The 24138-nt window shown below is 41.1% G+C and overlaps 1 protein-coding gene across 1 annotated transcript in view; it reads left to right on the top strand.

The window, feature by feature from the left end:
- The window catches only part of LOC142245878 (dynein axonemal heavy chain 11-like), a 519159-nt gene that overhangs the window by 205437 nt on the left and 289584 nt on the right, over window positions 1–24138 (top strand). Inside the window, exons 41-43 of the mRNA XM_075318873.1 lie at window positions 2927–3089; window positions 9386–9509; window positions 18421–18563. Of these exons, the coding sequence (XP_075174988.1) occupies window positions 2927–3089; window positions 9386–9509; window positions 18421–18563 (430 nt within the window). The remainder of the gene's footprint in view (window positions 1–2926; window positions 3090–9385; window positions 9510–18420; window positions 18564–24138) is intronic.

Raw genomic sequence — 24138 nt, 5'->3', positions numbered from 1 at the left:
TTCTATTGCTTGTTATAGTGGTTAAGTTGCATTAAAGGGGTAATCTCATCTTCTTAAATAAATAAATTTAAGAAGTGATTGTAAAATCAAGCAACTTAGCAGTTTACCTTTTATTAAAATCTTCTCCGTTCTTAAGAACAAAGCTAGTCCTTATTTTATTGTGTACTTCTTGTTGCCTAGGTTACCTGCCACCTTTGCTGTCTACTAGCAGAGGTGGCCAGTAACCTAGGCAAAAAGAAGTACAGGGGTGATAAAAAATTTAGAAGAAGCAATAGTACATAATATACAAATATACAAGTGCATCTCAATAAATTAGAATATCATCAAAAAGTTAATTTATTTCCTTCCATTCAACTTTCCATTATTATGTTTGGATACAGCACTCTGTGAACAGACAGCTTATTTAGCAATGACCTTTTGTGGCTTACCCTCCTAGTGGAGTGTGTCAATGACTGCCTTCTCGACATCTGTCAAGTCAGCAGTCTCCCCCATGATTGTGTAGCCTACTGAACCAGACTAAGGGACCATTTTAAACGCTTAGGAAACCTTTGTAGGTGTTTTGTGCAAATTATTCTAATTTTCTGAGATAATGACTTTTGGGTTTTCATTGGCTGTAAGCCATAATCATCAACATCTACAGAAATAAACAGTTGAAATAGATCCCTCTGTGCATAATGACTCTATATAATATATGTGTTTCCCTTTTTGTATTGAATTACCAAAATAAATTGACTTTTTGATGATATTCTAATTTATTGAAAATCACTTGTTTGTGTTTTATGCCAAAAACCAAGTCTATCATCTAACCAAGAGAGCAATAGTTGTGTACATTTTATTTGTTAAGGAGAAATGTTCTCTTTTTGGATGCTGGGGAATAGTTATGATCAGGGTTGTCAAACTGTAAACACCAGCAGAAATCTGCCATTATGTTTATGTTCCATCTGCCTTGATATCTAGGTTCCATGGTCCTGATGTCTTGGTGAAAGCATTCTCCTTATTCTTTAAGCAAAGCTCCAAGATTGGAGGGGAAGTAGTTCAGGTGGCTATTAAGGAAATGCAGTTTGGCATTCATGTTTATTCCCTAGTCTTTGAAAAACAATCAGTTTGTAAGAACTTATTGAGCAGCCTTCCTATTAGTTACACCATTTGCACATTCAGCATTTCTTTTTTCGTATTCCGCATATCTAAATAATATAATATTATTACTGTGTGACGCAGTGACTACCGGGGTTCCACCAGGTACACAGGAACCCCCGGCAAGCGCCACAACTCACAGGGTACACATAAAGCCTGCTTTACACGTTGCAATTTCGCATACGATATCGTATGCGATTTGCAACGCCCCCATCGTATATGTGGCTCGTTCAATTTGTTGAATGTGTCGCACAAACGAATAACCCCCCATCACACGTACTTACCCGTCCATACGACCTCGATGTGGGCGATGAACATCCACTTCCTAGAGTGGGAGGGACGTTCAGCGTCACATCGTCGTCACGCGGCAGCCGGACAATAGAAGCAGAGGGGCGGAGCTGAGCGGGACTTAAACATCCCGCCCACCTCTTTCCTTCCACATTGCCGGCTGGAGCCGCGGGAGGCAGGTAAGATCTGTTCAATGTTCCCGGCGTGTCACACACTGCGATGTGTGCTGCCTCGGGAACATTGAACAACCCGACGTGCAATTCGGCAGGATTAAACGATGTGTATGCGATGAACGTTTTAAAGTTCAATCGCAATCGCACGTACCTGTCACACACTACAATGTACCTTACGATGCCGGATGTGCGTCACTTACGACGTGACCCCGCCAACACATCATAAGATATATTGTAGCATGTAAAGTGGGCTTTACAATGGTGGCCCCTTGCGCTAGGGAATGGGGTGCAGAGTCACCGCCTAAACTCACCTGAGACTTATCCCTGCACTCCCTAACGTTCCTATACGGGTTCTTTCACCCCGTTACCCATCTCGTGCCTATGCCTTTCTTTCCCTGAGCTCAGTCCTGTACAGTGTAGGGCAGTGGAAATGCTAGCCCCACTCTAGGTTAAGAAGCCACAAAGGGGAAAAGACAGGCAAGGGTAAAATAAACAACAATCACACAAAGCACTCAAAACAACAAGAGTAATAATGAGGAAGGGACCAGAGGAGAAAACCAAAGAGATCAAATGAAGGGAAAACAACACAACTTTCACTCAGAAATTGTTCTCTGAATGGTTTCCTGGTCCTCAGCTCACAGGTCCCTTGTAGAAGCAAGTGTAGCAGAAACTATCACCAGCAGTTTACCTGGACTAGGAGGGAAATCTTTATAGCAGAGTTGATTAGCAATAGAGAACAGCTGACTATTGCTCACACTCAGAGTTTCAGGACACCAGAGGATCTACTTAACCCTGGCAACACTGGATAAAGGAGAATCTGCATAGCCAGCAGTACTGACCTGAGCAAGTGTGTATGAGGCCCTGCGCTGTGATCTCCTGACACCAGAAATATGAGGGACCATTCTCCGTCGTGGTTCCCTTGTGACATACTGTAAGAGTTCCTTAGTACACAGCGTTTTGTGAAAAAAGTGGACATGACTGGAGGAAACTAATGTGATTTTTGGATTCAGCACACCATCATTCATGTTATCTTGTAGTCAGCAAAATTGATGTAGAGCAGTATAACAGTCAGATAGACAATAATTAATTTACCAGTTTCAAACATTGGAAATTTTCTCTGAAAAAGTCAAATTGGAGATGGAGTTGCTGAGATCCATCCCTGATGTGGATATCTTTAGCTTGGAACACCCTTATTAATTAAAGTATCTTACTAAGTTCTATATCTTATTATTTTAAAGTCATTTACAGTTCTTTTTTTTATTTGCTGGACAACTCACTTAGCAATCTACAGGGCTCGATATTTGACAACTGCTCTCTGATTTCAATACTAGATGCCGGATAAGTCGAATTTTGGAGTTCCCATACGGAAACGCATTACTGATTGGAGTTGGAGGTAGTGGAAAGCAAAGCTTGTGTCGCTTGGCCGCTTTCCTCAGTTCACTTGAAGTTTTCCAATTAACCCTTCGTAAGGGCTACAGCATTAATGATCTTCGGGTAAGATTTTATTAGACCATTCAATCAACATACTGAAGTCACAAAAAGTTTCTGTAACTCGAGAAAATAATTTGTTTTTGTTTTTTTATGCACTTATTGTCGCCTTGTTAAATAATGTGAAATGGTATCTTAAAAGAGAATGTGTCATTAGAAAAATACCAAATGTCTAAATTAGGTTTTATGTTAAATGTTTTTAATTTACATTAGAATGTTTTAATTTTTTATATCTCTATATTTAAAAAAACAAATGAAAAAAATTTCAAATTTCACATTGGCTACTAGACATAATATTACACTTACACTTCCTATTTTTCACATGAACATTTATACTCATAGACTAAGGGGTGCTTTACACGCTGCGACATCGCTAGCGATTGCTAGCGATGTCAAGCACGATTGCACCCGCCCCCATCGCTCGTGCGACATTTGGTGATTGATGCCGTAGCGAACATTATCGCTACGTCAGCGTCACACGCACATACCTGTGCAGCGACGTCGCTGTGACCGCCAAACAATCCCTCCCTTAAGGGGGAGGTGCGTTCGGCGTCATGGCGATGTCACTGCGGCATCACTAAGCGGCTGGCCAATAGAAGCGGAGGGGCGGAGATGAGCGGGACGTAACATCCCGCCCACCTCCTTCCTTCCGCATTGCTGGTGAACGCAGGTAAAGAGATGTTCGTCGTTCCTGCGGTGTCACACATAGTGATGTGAGATACCGCAGGAACGACGAACAACATCGTACCGGTGGCAGCAGCAAAATTAAGGAAATGAACGACGTGTCAACGATCACCATTTTGGAACGATTTTGCGATCGTTGATCGTCGCTCATTAGTGTTACACGCTGCGATGTCGCTACCGGCGCCGGATGTGCGTCACTAACGACGTGACCCCGATGATATATCGGTAGCGATGTCGCAGCGTGTAAAGTACCCCTGAGTTAGGCCATATTTTTTGGAAAGAAGTATAAATTGTGCATGCTCTAATCAGGGCAATGTAATAGTGAATTCAAAATGGAAGAGATGAATGGTGACATAACCGTTTGTGAATCGTGGATCCAGTAGAATCTACCAAAAATGGAGGCGTTATCTTTCATTGTAATATGAGAGAGCTGAAAAGTCTTTTGTATAGAATAGGAAACATTAAATATATATACAGCTCTTGCATAAACTAAAGCCCGCTTTCCACGCTGCAATGTATCTTACAATGTGTCGGCGGGGTCACGTCGTAAGTGACGCACATCCGGCATTGTAAGGTACATTGCAGTGTGTGACAGGTACGTGCGATTGCGATTGAACGTTAAAACGTTCATCGCATACACATCGTACCTGTCTCTAGAATTGCACGTTAGATTGTTCATCGTACCCGGGGTAGCACACATTGCAGTGTGTGACACCCCGGGAACGATGAACAGATCTTACCTACGTTCTGCGGCTCCCGGCCCACAATGCGGAAGGAAGGAGGTGGGCGGGATGTTTACGTCCCGCTTAGCTCCGCCCCTCCGCTTCTATTGGCCGGCTGCCGTGTGACGTCGCTGTGACACCGAACGTCCCTCCCACTCCAGGAAGTGGACGTTCGCCGCCCACAGCGAGGTCGTATGGACGGGTAAGTACGTGTGACGGGGGTTACTCGTATGTGCGGCACGTTCAACAAATTGAACGTGCCACACATACGATGGGGGCGTTGCAAATCGCATATGATATCGTATGCGAAATTGCAACGTGTAAAGCTGGCTTAAGAGACCACTGAAAAATAGTCAGTTTTTCTGATTTTTCTCTTTATAGGTATATTTTTGAATAAAATGTAAATTGTTCTTTTATTCTATAAACTACTGACAACGTCTCCGAATTTCCAACCAATTTATTTTGTATTTATTTTCTGAAAATGAGAAATGGTCAAAATAACAAAAAAAAAGTATTGCTTTCAGACTGCAAAGAAAACAAGTTCATAATCATTTAGAAACGACAATTCTGATAATGTTTTATCTCAGGAAGAGTTGAGAAATCAATATTTTGTGGAATAACCATGATTTTTAATCCCAGCTTTCATGCATCTTGGCTGCTTTCCTCCAGTCTGTCACACTGCTTTTGGGTGACCTTATGCCACTCCTGGTGCACACATTTAAGCAGAGAATGGTGATGCTGTCTTTGACGCTGCTATCTCTTGCTTTAGTGCCTGTTCATTATGCTCATTGCATATTCACTGCACCGCAGACCCAGAAATAAAGGCCACTTTACACACAACGACATCGTTAATGAAATATCGCTGGGGTCACGGAATTCGTGACGTACATCCGGCCTCGTTAGCGACGTTGTTGCGTGTGACACCTACAAGCAACTGCTAACGATCCGAAAAATGGCTAAAATCGTTGATTGTTGACATGTCGTTCCTTTCCCAAATATCGTTGCTTATTTTGGAGGCAGGTTGTTCGTCGTTCCTAAGGCAGCACACATCGCTACGTGTTACACGCCGGGAACGATGAACAACAGCGTTCCTGCGTCATCCGGCAACAAGGTTGGAGTGACGTTAATGTGGCTGCTCTCCGCCCCTCTGCTTCTATTGGTTGCCCGCTGTGGGATGTCGCTGTGACGCCGCACGAACCTCCCCCTTAAAAAAGTTTGTTCGCCGGCCACAGCGACGTCGTTAGGAAGGTATGTGCGTGTGATGTGTACTAGCGATATTGTTCGCCATGGGCAGCGATTTGCCCGTGACACACGCACAACGGGGGCGGGTGTGATCGCTAGTGACTGTTAAAGCGGTCTTAAGTGTGACCACAGCGCCTGAGACAGCAGCACCACGGACAGCAGTGGCATGGACAAGTGAGTATAAAGTTCCTGATCTCCGTGTGCTATCATGGAACGGATTGCACACGGAGAACACATGTGTGCCAAAATCACGGCACATGGAGGGCCATACGCTCCTTCAACACGTCAGTCAAAAACGTGTGTGGTTTTAACTGACGTGTGAAAGAAGCCTTAGAGAAAGCAGCTTGGTGAAAAATTGCCACAAGGGTCTTGACAAAATTGTGAAGAACAAAACACATTTTTAGCCTTTCATTCCTGGATGCAAAAGCCGTGTACCGCAAAGAGTGCCACTCAGTTTTAGCTTTTCTATCTGGTCCCACTGGTTGCTCCTCGTCACCTGCGTTTGCCATGTTGCCTGACAGTGGGACATTACTAAGTACGTTCCGGCCATAAAACGCCCAGGCTAAGGACTTTGCAACTTCTGATTTTTTGCAGGGTTAGATACTTTCTGTATAATTAATATTTCACTTGACATTCAATTACCTCATGTTTTGGACCAGTAAACAGTACCTTGTAAGACTTCCCTAGTGCCAAACAGGTGAACAAGCTTTCTCTTCATTATCTGCTAGATAAATAATCCAATTTCTAGCACTTCAGTGCAATTAAAATGGTGGCGATTAGATTTCTCCTGAGTAAACAATGCGGCAAACTAATTCTTTGCTTAATTATCCATTTGCAAATATTGTTTGTTTGTTTGTTTGTTTTTTCAAAACAACTTGCAGGTCAATGCAGAAGAAGCGCTGCCACAATTATACAAAGCAAATAAACCAATTTCTTAACTCATCCTTAATTGCGTGATGGTCTGCGCTAGCCGATGGAGGGGATCCAGTAGTTGCCATGGTACTCAACTTACCGAATAAATCAGTACAATCTTTAGTCCTGGTTGACAATGTTTTGCTTTTCTGCAATGCTGACTGCAGCTTGTATGAAAACTATAGACAATAGGGGAGTGTGATGCTAGTCACTACTTACGGGTAGTATAGACGGAAGAGTAGTCAGAGAAGCCGAGGTCAGGAAATAGGAGGACACGTCAGGACGCGGGGAGTAAACAGAAGCGCAGTCAAGTCACAGGCCGAGGGTCAGAATTCCAGGAGAGTACCTATAGATTCATGAGAAGTGATATCCAGGCGGCACTCAAAATTGCAGTTCTCGGTCAAGGGATGGCACACCCAAATAATATATGAACATAAGACCGGCACTCCAAAACTTGCAGTAATCTTTAGGATTTAATCCATACAAGCACAGTACAAACAAAAAAACAAAGAACGCATTTTCGGCTAGACCTTTAGCCTTTGTTAATACATGTATTTATTGACAAAGGCTAAAGGTCTAGCCAAAAACGCATTCTTTGTTTTTTTTGTTTGTACTGTGCTTCTATGGATTAAATCCTAAAGATTACTAAAAGTTTTGGAGTGCCGGTCTTGTGTTCACATATACGTATAGATTTAGGGAGCAGACAGAGACGTGGTCAGGGAGCAGCCCAAGGTTCAAAGCCAGGAGGTTATCAACAAAAACAGGGAGCAGGCAGAGATGAGTCAAATAGCGGTCCGGGGTAAAGAAACTTAGATCAGAACACAAGCACAAACCAAAGCCAAGAGCACAACTGCAGAACCAGGAAGTACGACTGGCGAGGTGCTGGGAAAGCATGCCTAGTAATGAAACAGAGCAATTACCAGGAAGGTGGAACACCTAAATAATCAGGACCTCCCAGAACCTGCATGGAATCCTGTGCTGTCAAACAACCTGTCAGCTAGTGCTCAAAGAAACACAGCAGAGCATCTCCAAATGCAAAATGCTCTGCACAAAGGAAACATGTCACTGCCGGCTCTGTAGTTCAGGAAGGCATGGTAGAACATCACCTCTGTGCACAATGTTCTGCACAGAGGAATAATGTCACTGCCGGCACTATAGTGCAGCAGAGCATCCCCTGTGTGCAAGATGCTCCTCATAGAGGAATCGTGACAGGGTGATTGTACCTTAAGGCTGCCAAAAACGGTGAAAATATTTGGTATTAATTACATGTCATTTTTTTACGAGAAAAATATTGGTGTAAAGAACAAAAGGCATACATCCAAGCCCTCTTCACCTCCTGCCACCTCCAACTTAAAAATATTTCACGGATCCGAACACTCCTTTCCCAAGAAGCTGCAAAAGCATTAGTACATGCCCTTATTATCTCCCGCCTGGATTATTGGAACCTCCTGCTCTGTGGCCTCCCTTCTAACAGTCTCACACCCCTACAATCTATTCTAAACTATGCTGCCCGACTAATCCACCTGTCCCCCCGCTACTCCCCGACCTATCCTCTCTGCCAATCCCTTCACTGGCTTCCCATTGCCCAACGACTCCACTTCAAAACCCTAACCATGACCTACAAAGCCATCCACAACCTGTCTCCTCCTTACATCTCTGACCTAGTCTCCCGGTACTTACCTGCATGTAACCTTCGATCCTCACAAGATCTCCTTCTCTAATCCCCTCTCATCTCCTCTTCCCACCATCGCATCCAAGATTTCTCCCGTGCCTCCCCCATACTCTGGAATGCTCTGCCACAACACATCAGACTCTCGCCTACCTTGACAAGCTTCAAAAGGAACCTGAAGATCCACCTCTTCCGACAAGCCTACAACCTGCCGTAACCCTCAGTCTGATCCTCCTGTACCTGTCTGTGTCTTGTATTTTTTATGATTATTGTACTTGCCCTATTATGTATACCCCTTTCACATGTAAAGCGCCATGGAATTGATGGCGCTATAATAATAATAATAATAAAAAAATGTTTTACAGTTTCTTAAAGATTATCCGTCACGTGCAAAAATCCCTGAGCTCCCACTTCTGCAACTTTTTTCTGTTTGTTTTTTTTTTCTGAGTCGCTCCATTGTAGTGATATTCACATTGTTTCTTCTGGAGCACTGTATGTCAAATTTCTGATTCTATTCTTTTCTTCTGTGCCTTCTTTGTTTTAACTGTTGCAGCTCTTGTAGAACAATCAATGATGACTTCTGGATTTGTAGTCTTTGATATTCATGAGTGCTAGCCCCTATCACTGATTGACAATTTTCTTCCTATACACAGTGCAGGCTGGAAGCTGTCAATCAATGCTGTGTGTAGGGCTGTACAGAATTCCTCATTGAGAGGACTAGCAGAGCTGCTGCAGATAAAACAGTGCTTTATCAAAATTACTGCAAGGAGTAGAATGAGTGACCCATCACTGAAATCAGGGTCTCAATCCAATCATTGGAAAGCATAAAACTGGAGACGGTTGTGCATCTGTTTGTTTTTTGTTTATTTTTTTAATGCAATTTTTTGTATTATCACGTTGCCCATCAAAAGTTAAAGTGAATTTTGTGAAAACATTACACTGACTCTCCTAATATGAATATCGAACTCAAGAAACAATTGTGAAACTCAAATTGGAAGAAAGTCTCTTACGACAAGGCTGATAGTTTGCTTATATATTTACAAATAATCTTGACTATTGGTCTCTTTTTGCAGAGTGACATTGCCACGTTATATTTTAAAGTTGGTGTAAAGAATATCGGGACAGTTTTCCTCCACACAGATGCGCAGATTCCTGATGAAAGATTCCTTGTTCTCATCAATGACATGCTGGCATCAGGTACAATGAATATACTTATAAAGATTTTCTCCTGATTAATGCAGGATCTACATCTCTGCTTGGACTTTTTTTTTTTGTATTTTCCATGTCATGATCCATGGCCTGCTGCAGCTGCTGTGCAGGGGCTAATCAATCATATGCTAATCATCTTGTGTGTAAGCTCTGCCACTGAGCATATGTGCTGCCGAAGCTAGCACTCTGCTTGGACTTTTAAAGAGGTTGTCGACTACTTTATCATTGATGGCCTATCCCTAGAATAGGTAATTAATGTCTGATCGGTCGGGGTCTTACACCCGCCACCCCCACCAATCAGCTGTTCTCGGTGGCAGCAGGCGGCCGGAAATGCTCATTTCTGACACTGCCCCGTCGTCTGATAGCGGCCGATGCCGGGTACTGCACTTCCACCTTCTATTGATTTGAATGGGAGGTGAATGTGCAGTACTCGGCTGCGACCACTACCAGAAGGTAGGGCAGCTCCAAAATTGAGTATTTCCGGCTGCCTGCTGCGGCTATTGGCATTGAAAACAGCTGATTGGTGGGGGTTCCAGGTGTCAGACATTGGTGATGTAACCTAAGAGGTACTTTGCACGCTGCGACATTGCTAGCCGATGGAAGCGATGCCGAGCGCGATAGTACCCACCCCCGTCGCACATGCGATATCTTGTGATAGCTGCCGTCGTGAACATTATCGCTACGGCAGCTTCACACACTTACCTTCACTGCGACGTCGCTCTGGCCGGCGAACCGCCTCCTTTCTAAGGGGGCGGTTCGTGCAGCGTCACAGCGACGTCACTTGGCAGGCATCCAATAGAAGCGGAGGGGCGGAGATGAGCAGGACATAAACATCCCGCCCACCTTCTCCCTTCCGCATTGCCGGTGGACGGCGGGCGCAGGTAAGGAGATGTTTGTCGCTCCTGCGGCTTTACACACAGCGATCTGTCCATCACACCATCACACCTCCTCCTCCATGCTTCACGGTGGGAACCAGGCATGTAGAGTCCATCCGTTCACCTTTTCCACAAAGACATGGTGGTTGGATCCAAAGATCTCAAATTTGGACTCATCAGACCAAAGCACAGATTTCCACTGGTCTAATGTCCATTCCTTGTGTTCTTTAGCCCAAACAAGTCTCTTCTGCTTGTTGCCTGTCTTTAGCAGTGGTTTCCTAACAGCTATTTTACCATGAAGGCCTGCTGCACAAAGTCTACTCTTAATAGTTGTTCTAGAGATGAGAAGGTGTGTCCAAACTTTTGGTCTGTACTGTATAGATACAGGGCCGGCGTCAGCACCCGGCAAACCCGGGCAAATGCCGGGGCCCTGGAGAGCCGGGGGGGCCCACTCGGCCTCGTCAGTTCTCCTGTCCCTTGGCCGGGGCCCACTCGCCTTTACAGTTCTGCGGTCCCCGGCCGAGTTCCGGGGACCGCAGTCCTCGGCAGCAATCTGCGGCGCCGTCACTTTAAGGCGCGCAGACATCCTCGTTTGAATTTCATCTGTGGGCGGAGCTACCGCCTTCTCAGTCCCACAGATGAAGGAGGCGAGCTTCTGTCCGGCGCTGTGTGGGCCCCCTCTCCACCGTGACCTAATCGGGTAAGTGCCCTCCCCGCCTCCCCATTATAGGCCCCGGTGAGCTGCTTCTACCCCCTGGATGTATGCCCTGGCCCCTGCCAATGCCCCCACCCGCCGATTCCGCGGGTGTGGGCCCCGCCGAGCCGCTGGTGCTGGCCCCGCCGAGCCGCGGGTGCTGGCCCCGCCGAGCCGCGGGTGCTGGCCCCGCCGAGCCGCGGGTGCTGGCCCCGCCGAGCCGCGGGTGCTGGCCCCGCCGAGCCGCGGGTGCGGGCCCCGCCGAGCCGCGGGTGCGGGCCCCGCCGAGCCGCGGGTGCGGGCCCCGCCGAGCCGCGGGTGCGGGCCCTGCCGAGCCGTGGGTGCTGCCAGTGCCGCTGGTGCTGTCCCCGCCAAGCCGCGGGTGTGGGCCCCACAGAGCAGCAGAGTTGTGTGCATTTGTCTGAATGTAGCAGAGTTGTATGTGTTTGTCTGAATGTAGCAGAGTTGTATGTGTTTGTCTGAATGTAGCAGAGTTGTATGTGTTTGTCTGTATGTAGCAGAGTTGTATGTGTTTGTATGTAGCAGAGTTGTATGTGTTTGTTTGTATGTAGCAGAGTTGTATGTGTTTGTCTGTATGTAGCAGAGTTGTATGTGTTTGTATGTAGCAGAGTTGTATGTGTTTGTCTGTATGTAGCAGAGTTGTGTGTGTTTGTCTGTATGTAGCAGAGTTGTATGTGTTTGTCTGTATGTAGCAGAGTTGTATGTGTTTGTCTGTATGTAGCAGAGTTGTATGTGTTTGTCTGTATGTAGCAGAGTTGTATGTGTTTGTCTGTATGTAGCAGAGTTGTGTGTGTTTGTCTGTATGTAGCAGAGTTGTATGTGTTTGTCTGTATGTAGCAGAGTTGTATGTGTTTGTATGTAGCAGAGTTGTATGTGTTTGTCTGTATGTAGCAGAGTTGTATGTGTTTGTATGTAGCAGAGTTGTATGTGTTTGTCTGTATGTAGCAGAGTTGTATGTGTTTGTATGTAGCAGAGTTGTATGTGTTTGTCTGTATGTAGCAGAGTTGTATGTGTTTGTATGTAGCAGAGTTGTATGTGTTTGTCTGTATGTAGCAGAGTTGTGTGTGTTTGTCTGTATGTAGCAGAGTTGTATGTGTTTCTATGTAGCAGAGTTGTATGTGTTTGTCTGTATGTAGCAGAGTTGTATGTGTTTCTATGTAGCAGAGTTGTATGTGTTTGTCTGTATGTAGCAGAGTTGTGTTTGTCTGAATGTAGCAGAGTTGTGTGCATTTGTCTGAATGTAGCAGAGTTGTATGTGTTTGTATGTAGCAGAGTTGTATGTGTTTGTCTGTATGTAGCAGAGTTGTATGTGTTTGTCTGTATGTAGCAGAGTTGTATGTGTTTGTCTGTATGTAGCAGAGTTGTATGTGTTTGTCTGTATGTAGCAGAGTTGTATGTGTTTCTATGTAGCAGAGTTGTATGTGTTTGTCTGTATGTAGCAGAGTTGTGTTTGTCTGAATGTAGCAGAGTTGTGTGCATTTGTCTGAATGTAGCAGAGTTGTATGTGTTTGTCTGTATGTAGCAGAGTTGTATGTGTTTGTATGTAGCAGAGTTGTATGTGTTTGTCTGTATGTAGCAGAGTTGTGTGTGTTTGTCTGTATGTAGCAGAGTTGTATGTGTTTCTATGTAGCAGAGTTGTATGTGTTTGTCTGTATGTAGCAGAGTTGTATGTGTTTGTCTGTATGTAGCAGAGTTGTATGTGTTTCTATGTAGCAGAGTTGTATGTGTTTGTCTGTATGTAGCAGAGTTGTGTTTGTCTGAATGTAGCAGAGTTGTGTGCATTTGTCTGAATGTAGCAGAGTTGTATGTGTTTGTCTGTATGTAGCAGAGTTGTATGTGTTTGTATGTAGCAGAGTTGTATGTGTTTGTCTGTATGTAGCAGAGTTGTGTGTGTTTGTCTGTATGTAGCAGAGTTGTATGTGTTTCTATGTAGCAGAGTTGTATGTGTTTGTCTGTATGTAGCAGAGTTGTATGTGTTTCTATGTAGCAGAGTTGTATGTGTTTGTCTGTATGTAGCAGAGTTGTGTTTGTCTGAATGTAGCAGAGTTGTGTGCATTTGTCTGAATGTAGCAGAGTTGTATGTGTTTGTATGTAGCAGAGTTGTATGTGTTTGTCTGTATGTAGCAGAGTTGTATGTGTTTGTCTGTATGTAGCAGAGTTGTATGTGTTTGTCTGTATGTAGCAGAGTTGTATGTGTTTGTCTGTATGTAGCAGAGTTGTATGTGTTTCTATGTAGCAGAGTTGTATGTGTTTGTCTGTATGTAGCAGAGTTGTGTTTGTCTGAATGTAGCAGAGTTGTGTGCATTTGTCTGAATGTAGCAGAGTTGTATGTGTTTGTATGTAGCAGAGTTGTATGTGTTTGTCTGTATGTAGCAGAGTTGTATGTGTTTGTCTGTATGTAGCAGAGTTGTATGTGTTTGTCTGTATGTAGCAGAGTTGTATGTGTTTGTCTGTATGTAGCAGAGTTGTATGTGTTTGTCTGTATGTAGCAGAGTTGTATGTGTTTGTCTGTATGTAGCAGAGTTGTATGTGTTTGTCTGTATGTAGCAGAGTTGTATGTGTTTGTCTGTATGTAGCAGACTTGTATGTGTTTGTCTGTATGTAGCAGACTTGTATGTGTTTGTCTGTATGTAGCAGAGTTTGTGTGTGTGTTTGTCTGTATGTAGCAGAGCTGTATGTGTTTGTATGTAGCAGAGTTGTGTGTGTCTGTCTGTATGCAGCAGACTTGTGTGTGTGTGTGTGTGTGTGTGTCTGTAAGTGTATATGACTGTATATATTTGTCTGTTTATATGTATTTTTGTGAGTTTGTCTTTAAATATGTATATGTTCGTATCGGTGTCTGTGTGTGGATGGGGCCCACTGGGACTCTTCCGCCCGGGGCCCACAAAAACCTGGAGCCGGCCCTGTATAGATAGATATATAGATATATATATATATATATATATATATATATATATATATATATATATATATATATATATAATTTTTTTATTTAATTTCTTTTTTTAATTAGGATTACCATAAGCTATTTTTTTAAGCTAAAAAAAGTAATAAACAACCATCTTAAATAGTAAATCATTAACTGCAAAGAGAGAATAAGTAGTAACCCTTTATAACTTAGTATATTGCTGTGCAGAATTAGTTTATTATGCGGAATTAGTAAGGAAATAGCAAAGGACTCCTCTGTTTCCAATTAGTTTATTGGAGTAGAGCAACAATATAATTTTATGGTTCTTTCTCAATAGAAATATTTTGGGGAACTCAGAAAGCTCTTAAATTAAAAACAAAAATAAATAAAAAAATAATGTAAGTCTACCCACTATAACATTTAGGTCTTTGCTGAATAATTTCATAAATTATGAATTAATTATTATGAATCATAATATATTTTTCAAAGGATTCCAACTGGTCTTTCTGATAGGGATGTAAAAATCCCCTGCAAACCGAGATTTCCCTGTTTAAAGACCCTACATATTTATCATCTGGTTCCTGTAGTAAGGCAGCAAAAGTAGGGTATGCAACCTTATTACTGTAGGTTTTCGCAAATTATATTTCCCTATTTCCAGCTTGAAAAAATAAATAAATAAAAAATAGCCTTACATACAGTATATATCTATATCTATATATATATATATATATATATATATATATATATACACGGTATATATATATATATATATAGATATATATATATATATATATATATATGTACGTACATGGATATATTATATATACTTACTTAAACTTCTATACGGTATATAAACAGAATAAAAAAAATTATAAATAGAGACTAGTTTAACTTTTCCATTAAGAAGTTGTTGTTTTTTTCTTAATAGTTTTTTTTTTTTTTGCTTGATTATATAGCACAATCATATTCTGCAGCGCTTTACAGGCATTAACATGTTGTAGAATACATCGCAATTGAATATGTATAGTATAAATCTGTATGTATATATATATATGTACGTACATGGATATTTTATATATATATATATATATATATATATATATATATATATATATACAGATTTATACTATACATATTCAATTGCGATGTATTCTACAACATGTTAATGTCTGTAAAGCGCTGCAGAATATGATTGTGCTATATAATCAAGCAAAATAAAAAAACTATTAAGAAAAAAACATCTTCTTAATGGGAAAGTTAAACTAGTCTCTATTTATATATTTTTTTTATTCTGTTTATATACCGTATAGAAGTTTAAGCTGCTTTAATCATTTTTTAGAGTCCAAGTGGTTTGTAGGTAATTCTTTTTTTATTCTATGCAGGAAATTAAATTTATTCAAATTATGATAATGTGTCCTACGCCTTTAAATAACGGAGACCAAAAATGAGGAAAACAGGAAGGGGAAAAAAAATCTAAATACATTCATGATCAAAACAGTTCAGAAATAACACATTTTAAATGAGCGCAGGGCATTGGGGCTTGAATAGGCTTCATCAGCTCGTGTGAAAGGTCATTTGTGCAGATTTGTAATAGGCGCTGTCAAGTCACCCCTGTGACACAAGACAAACAAGCTGCTTAATATAATGAGTTGCAATCAGCAATAATTCGGTTTATTATGGATTTTTTTTTTAAATAGGTTTTTATCGCCACTTGTTTCACAAGAAGTCTGTGATCAGTTTTCCTGATATATTATTTGAAAAAGAAATATAGATATACAATTAAAAACTCAGTGGGTAAAACTTCATTAGAAGAAAGGAAGGAACTTCCTTTACACATTTCATTTTAAAAGAGTTCCCTGGACATATTTCACTTGCAGAAATAAATCAATTACCGTATTTTTTGGATTATGAGACACACTTTTCCTCCCAAAAATCTTAAAATCTGAATGTAGCTTACCGGGAGGTGGTGGAGAGGGGTCACAGGAGGCAGGGCAATGCTGTGCGCTATGCTGAGGGCCCTGCTCTGTGCGGCTCTGTGCGGCAGGTGGCGTGGCTCTGTGCGGCAGGTGGCGTGGCTCTGTGCGGCGGGCAGCAAGACACGGGCCATTCTGAAGATGTCGGTGGTGCGGGCTTCAAATAATGGCACCCAGAGTATGCGCGTGCGCAGATGGAGCTCTTGGATCATGCTCTCATCTCCGCACGTGCTGAATACAGACGCCATTTCTTTGAAGCCCGCACCGCCGACATCTTCAGAATGTCCAGTGCCCCTGGCAGCGAGCACCAGCACAGAGCAGTACCGGCTGCCCCAGCACAGCGCAGGGACTGCTGCCCCAGCACAGAGCGGCGCCTGCTGCCCTAGCACAGAGTGGCACCAACTACCCAAGCACAGAGCTGCGCCCGATGCCCCAGCACAGAGCAGTGCCGGCTTCCACAGCACAGAGCAGTGCCCAATGGCCCAGCACAGAGCAGCACCCAATGCCCCAGCACAGCGCTGCAGCCTGCAGTGAGCATCTGGGCCCCCCTCCGCACCATACTCTAGCGCCGCCCCTGCCTCCTATGACTTCACTCCATCACCACTGCCGCCCCACCTCCCAATACCGCTGAATTATACAGCGGACCCCATATATTTTTTTTTTTTACCTTAGTTTATCTCTAAATTTGAGGTGCATCTTTTAATCCGGTGTGTCTTATAAAATGAAAAATATGGTATGTGGATTTTGTTTTGTAGACCTTAGGTCAAATTGCTTGGGGTCTTTATAGCCATTTACATAGAGTAAGGATTTTTTATGGTAACTGGTGAGCTGACAAGGTTCATAAATGAGCAACAACTTTTGTTTGTTTTTTTTTAAATTTTGAGGGAAAACCTGTCAGTGTAGAAGGTAGACTTGCCTATGTACTGTTTATGTCATGTATTCCTCGTGTTATTCCAAGTCTATATGATAATATGTATATCTGCTAGCTGGGTGCAGGTTCCAGGTACAGTAGGTGCCACTTTGTGGTTGGGCTGGGATTGCAGTAGGATGGAAGAGGGAGGATTAAAGGGGAAGTGACAGACACTGGAAAGAAGACTGTTGGGAGGTCTCGAGAGGAGTCAGGGGAAAATAGGGTTCAGGTGTGAAAAGACGTGGTCTCGGTGTTAGGGCCAATCAGGGTACCCTAAGGTATCCTTGAGAGGTTCGGAGCCTGCGACTCACCCCGGCGGGCTTGGAGAGTCGTCTGGCTAGAGAGGCGCCAGGGCCCAAAATTGAACGAAGGTGGGAAGGAGACACAGACCCCAGAGCTTTAGGATGAGATCCAAGATAGTGGAGAGGGACAGGTCGAGAGGTAGTACTACACACCAAGAGGAAGGAAGACACACCTGTCATAACGGTGTGAAGAATAAAGTGTACTTTCTGGTTGGCTAAGTGAGCTCTGGTGTCGCGTGTCTTACTAACTGTCTGTGACGACTACGAGCAGGGTGATGGACTCTGGCTTGAAGAAACCAGTAAGTGTCATGCACCCCACTCGAAGTCATGTTCACACACCAAGTCTCCTTGGCGAAGGAGTGCTGCACCCGAGCAGCCCGGCATCAGCACCTTCCTTTATCAGCACATTTTTATATATGGAAGTAGTCATATGGCTGTATCCCAATATGCTTGTCACCCAATAAAATTTTTTTGCAGACATCAGTCATTAGAAAGTTAGTTTACAAGCCATATGCAAATCAGGCTGGAAGTGCACTGGCGGCATCAGCTCACTTGAACCGCTTCTTCCCAATGCTTTGACACGCCGCAGTGCACTTCCAACCTAATTTGCATATGGCTTATACACTAGATTTCTCATGACTGGCACATCAGATCTCTACAATAAAGAAATCATTTTTATTGGGGGAGAAACGCCTATTCAGTTATGCTACCATACTACTACTTCCATATATAAAAACGACAGGTTTTCTTTAGAATATGTATTTGTGATAAAAATGTAACTTTGTTACCTAATATGTCTTCTTAGTGATATAGAGGCTATGTACTGTGTAATGGTTGTGTCTGACCATACAGGGACATGGTCTGATCATAAACCTCACAAAATCACCTCACAAAGAGAATCAGCTATGATCCCATGCTGTAATGTTTGTATACTTTTTTACTTCTTCCCCTGCCCAGGAGATGTGATATGATCAGATCCTGTCCCTGTACGGTCAGACACGGCCATTACACAGTACACAGCAGGGACACATATATAAGATTATCTCAGCACAGGAACATTATTTTTAAACACGACCAATTGTGGAAATTATTATTATTCCAAGATCTATTGATTAAAATTAACTTTGTTGATGGGAAAATTCCTTTAAATATGAATATAAATCTAAAAAAATATTTACTACAAATAGTATTTTAGGCTGTATTATGTTTTATGCAGGTGAAGTCCCAGATCTTTTTAGTGAAGAGGAGATGGACACTATCGTCTCTTCTGCCCGGATGGAGCTGCGTGCCCTTGGCCTCCCGGACTCCAGAGAGAATTGCTGGCAGTTCTTTATTGACAGAATCCGTCGGCAGCTAAAGGTAAGTGCAAAAAAAAAAACAAACAAAAATGGAAATGAGAACCAAGAAAATAACTTCCTGGAGAGAAGAGACAATTACTGATGCTCCAATCACAGCCATTTCTCCCAGATATCTTAATGATAGATTGCTAAATATTTTTTGACAATTCCCTTAACATGATCACAGGTAAAACAAATAATTGTATTTTACACAGCTTATTTTTGGGATTTCTATAGAAAAAAGGAAAGAAAATACAATTAGTTTTAGGATTTATTTGTTTTGTTTCAGTTGAGTGCTGTTTTTGCATGATAAGGAGAGGTGTATTGTGCAGGAGAATATCTGACCTTCCGTCTGTTCCACACACATCTAAACTATAAAATCAGTACCTGTCATTATTTATACATACGTCATCCTAAATAATGGGTTCTGATCAGTTTTATTTTGTTAATCTGAACTTACATTGTACAAAATGTATCAAATGAAGTGGATATAAGTTAAATTACATATCTAAAAAAATACTAATTTTGTTTAAAATATATAATAAATATATATAAAAATGTAATTAATGGTTCATACTCATATTTTTGGGTTTTCATTTCCACAAATTTGTAAAATAAATTTGTTTTTTGCCACCCATAATTTTTTTTTATTTTTTTTTTTATTTTACCATCAATGGAGTTGTCCTAGGGCTTGATTTTGTGCATTGAGATTTTGTTACCATTTATTTGGGGTGCAAATTATATTTTCATTTGTTTAGCTTTTTTTGGGGGGGAATCAAAAAATGCATTTCTGACACTTCAGTTTTTTTATTTTATAGATAGATTGAATTTTTACAGACAAGGCACCACTGAATTTTTGTGTTTTTTTTTCTTTTCTTTTTCAATTAAGGAAATGTTATGTGATTTTTTTTTTTAATATTTAGAAAACTTTTTTTTTTTTATTTTTTTTTAGTTCAATTTTTTTTTGCCAGCGATCGATTGGCTGCTTGTACTATATTTTGTAAATCATTGGTTCAAATAACAATGTATTGTGAAATCCAGCTCTTGATTGTATTTAAACAGAAGCCGCAAGGAGACAAGGGGAAGTTTTTGTCGAGCACCTGCTGACATCATAAATCACCAACAGCCTGCAACTGCAGCATGGAAGGGGCCAGTGAGTGTTGGAATGGATGCCTCACCAAAATGATACTACTTAAATGCCACTTTCACAGGCGATTACTTAAATGCCACTGTCAGAGGCTATTATTAACCCCTTATTACCCCGATTGCAACTGCACCAGGGCAATCAGAATGAGCCAGGTAAAGTGCTGGGATTGTTGCATCTAATGATTGAGACAATCCTGGGCAGCTGCAGGCTGCTATTTTTCGGCTGGGGTGGCAATAACTATGGGCCTTCCATGCCTGAGAGTAACATCTCCCAGCTGTCGGCTTTCTCATGGCTGGGTATCACAACATTGGAGGGGACCACACACCCTATTTTTAATTATTTATTTTTGTTTTTTAGAAAAGCCACATGCGGTACCTCTTATTTTGATGCACAGTCAAGATAAGTGCATGGCTGGGGGCTGCAGCTTTTAGCCATATGCTTTATCATGGCTGGGTATCATAATATGGGGGGAGCCTTCGCCAATTTATTTATTTTTACACTAATCTAGACACATACAGACAGCGCTTCATGTTGGCTGCAGTCAGACTTTCTGTCACACAGGCTGGGGCGCTGTCTAACTGCAACCAATCAGAGATGCCGAAACTGCCAGCAGGCTGGGGAAGCAGTGCATATGGTCAAAGATAATGAGCAGCCCTTGAAGTGGAATGAGAGGCCACGGAAGCAGTGTATAGCCGTGCAGAGACCAGTAACAATAAAGCGCTTGCTTTATTTTTCTTTTCTTTCTTTTTTCATGCTTTTTTTTTATTACCCAAGTTGCCAGACCCAGATAGTTACAAAGAGTTCCCTGAGAACTCCAGGCCCAAAGTTGGTGCTCGGGTTCTTTTAAACCTGTGTGGTTCATACTTTTACAGTTCGGGTCCACCCATCACTACTTCCAAGCTGTAAGGGGACTGAAGAATAATGGGAAACACATGGAGGAAAAAGAGTGTGTAAAAATATCAATAAAATATAAAAGCATAAAAGTTTGAATCACCCCACTTTTTTCAGTTTAGAAATAAAAATAAACATATTTAGTATTGCCACGTCTAAAAAACAAAGTCTGATTTATGGAAATATTAAGTTAAGTAACCCATAACATAAACTCCGTAAAGAAAAAAAAATTAAATGATAGAATTGTCATTTTTTAGTCCCCATACCTCCCTAAAATTGAATCAAAATATTGCATAAACCACAAAATTGTATCAATAATAACTACATCATGCCATAGAAAAAGCAAGCCCTCGTATAGCACCAAAATATAGTAACTCTTGGAAAATGGCAACACAAACCAAATTTCTGCTTACAAATTTACCAATTTTTTTCCAGCAATAATAGTAAACATATAAGTTTGAGATTGCCATTATTGTACTGATCTGGAGAATAAAATTGACAAGTAATCTGTAACTTCACAATATAAAAACAAAACCTAAAAATAAATTGGCAGGATTGTGGAGGGTGGTTTTCACCATTTCCCCGCACTTGGAATGTTTTCCTATTTTCCAGTATACTGAATGGTAAAATAAATGGTGTCATTCAAAACTATAACTCAAAAAAATGAGTCCTGCAAAAAAATGAAAGTCCTCATACAGCCATGTTGATTTAAAAAAATATAAATGTTATTGTTTTTGGCAAAAAGGGACTAAAAAAATAAAATTGGCCGTGACAGAAAGGGGTTAAATTATCAGTAAAATGTAGGAAGATGGTGTAGATTTCATGAACTAAATGGCCCTATAACACAGGTATGCAAAATTTAGGTTTATGAAAATTGTTTCAGATGCAATGACTGACTCTTATGTTTTCTTTAGTCTTGATTTAAAAAAGCACTCTTATTTTTAACCATCACTTATGGATTTTTTCCAAAATGCTAATGAAATTACGTAAAAGCATTCATTCTGCAACTTTATTGGAAATTAATTCTTGCGCCTTTTCCTTTTCTCTTCTCTTGATCCCTTTTTTCTGATAGAAGGCTGCGGATCTTCTCTGTGAAGCATCCAGCAGTCGTCTCCCATCGTGTTCACGTTCCTTCTACCTTGATATAGGTGTTCTATCTCATTGATATCCTGATTAAAATCTTTCTCCTTTGGTCTTCGCTAAAAGCACCAAGGGTTTCAGGAAAGTAGTCCAAATGGAAATGTAAAAAATGTGACTTCAAAATCGGCAGACAACTCAAGGCTTTGAAACGTTTCAGCATGTTCTCCACGATGGACTTAAATGTTGGATCTTTGTTGTTACCTAGACATTTCTTCACAACTTCCTTCAAAGAATCCCAAGCCCTTTACTCAACAGCTTTCATTTTTGTTTTAAATATGTCGTCCTTCATGAGTTTCCAAATTTTCAGACCCACAAAAATGTCTCCTTCAGTTTTGCTTTCGAAAGTCCGTGAAACTTGGTACACAGTTACTTAAAGTATCTCCTTTTTTTGGTAGAGCTTTCACAAACTGCTTCAAGAGTTGAAGTCTAATGTGGAGTGGTGGCAGGAGAACTGTGATCAACTAAACTTTCCGCAACTATGTTATTGAGTCCAGGTTACAAAGATGTTCTCGTTGGCCAACGTTTTTGGCTCCAGTCCTATCCCAGCTGTTCCATTCACACAGAAAGCATAGGTATTTCATGTATCCTCCTCACTGCTCAAGGAGCAAAAAGAGAACTTTCAGATCACTACATATTGACCATCCTTGATCCTCGTACTTAAGTTTCTTGAGAATAAAGTCTAAATTATCATAGCTTTCCTTCAAGGGAACATAATGTCATACAGGCATTGAAGCATACTTGCTGCCATTGTGGAGTAGCAGCTTTCAGACTTATTTTTGATGAATCATTAGCGTCTCCACTCTCTCACAGTGTAGTCAATGTTACATTTTTCTATGAGCTGAGGAACATCACTGCAATACACTAGAGCCTCGTGTTTGAGAAATTAAAGAAGGAATTCCTTTTGAAAAGCAATAGGATTCTGTTCGTTTGGAAGCCTATGGACGCAGTGTTTGTGAAAAAACTGTACGTGATGGATTTTTTTTATATGAGTTCTGCATTTGCAAGTATATAAAAATAACCTCTTACTTTTCAAACAATTTTATCCTTGCAGACCTGTGTAATCTTTGGGAGTCCATTGTGGTGGAAGTTGCAACACAAGAGCCTTCATTTTCCGATTTTATTGAAAGGAAAACTTGGTTGTCTACTTAGCACATGCTAGGCCGAAACTTGCTCTCCCCCAGTTTCCGTACTAGTTAACTAATTAGAGGTGACACAGGTGGGTAGAGTAGAGCCAGCATTAATGGGTGGCAAAATAGACAATTAATCAGCGCCACAGTTTTTAGGTTACCCCTAATAACTGGACCCCCAGAAATCTTTAAATCTTTCTGCATAGTTCAAAATATTAGCTACCCAGCCCTGTCTATCCCCAACTTTTTGCCTGTCTGTATGATTCATGCAAGAGTCAGCGGATAACGTATTATTTGGCATTTTATGGCAGTGTTCTATTAAAACCATACTATTTATTATTTGTTTTTTAATAAAAATAATTTCACTTTTCTATGTCTATATAGATTCTAAGAAAATGTAAACCAATTGACACAGTTTCAATTAATAATTTTAAAATTATCATTTTTTATTCAGAATTTTTTTAAAAAAAACATAAAAATTACAATACCACCAGTGTGGAAGGAGACAAATAAGGCCAGAGAAGGATATTCAATTTACAACATGCAAATATATATTATTTGGCATATAAATAATTAATTATAATTAAATAACAATTCTCAATGAATACCAACAATAAATATTAAATATTAAATACACAGCATATAGAATATAATATATAAAGTGTGAATGTGCTTCCTGCAATATTCCTAATCACTGATAATCACTACCTTAGTGACTACTGCTATCTTATCCAAATATCAACTATAGTGGCTGTGCCTCAGCCTATTAAAGTGCCTGATGGATTAGCAGCTTCACAAGATGTGTAAAGACTTAAAGCACTCTTATTATTGCAAAAATAACCAACAAAATGCTGTACACTTATCCAAATATCTCCTGGCCCATGTGTCAACCTCCAGCCTCCAAATAAGGAATAACGTTTGGAACTCCATTCTATGTCTGAACTGGGTGCAAAAACCTAAAAAACCTCCAGCCTCCGACGCGCATTTCATCACCGTCATCAGGTTGACGAAACGTGCGTCGGAGGCTAGAGGTTGACACATGGGCCAGGAGATATTTGGATAAGTAAGTGCACAGCATTGTATTGGTTATTTGTGCAATAATAAGAGTGCTTTAAGTGTTTACACATCTTGTGAAGCTGCTAATACACCTTGCACTTTAATAGGCTGAGGCACAGCCACTATAGTTGATATTTGGATAATATAGCAGTAGTTACTAAGGTAGTGATTATCAGTGATTAGGATATTGCAGGAAGCACATTCACACTTTATATATTATATTCTATATGCTGTGT

Source organism: Anomaloglossus baeobatrachus, chromosome 7 (assembly GCF_048569485.1).
Source record: "Anomaloglossus baeobatrachus isolate aAnoBae1 chromosome 7, aAnoBae1.hap1, whole genome shotgun sequence".
Taxonomy (NCBI): Eukaryota; Metazoa; Chordata; class Amphibia; order Anura; family Aromobatidae; genus Anomaloglossus; species Anomaloglossus baeobatrachus.
The sequence above is the reverse complement of the archived record's forward strand: the minus strand, read 5'-3'. Positions and strand labels throughout refer to the sequence as shown.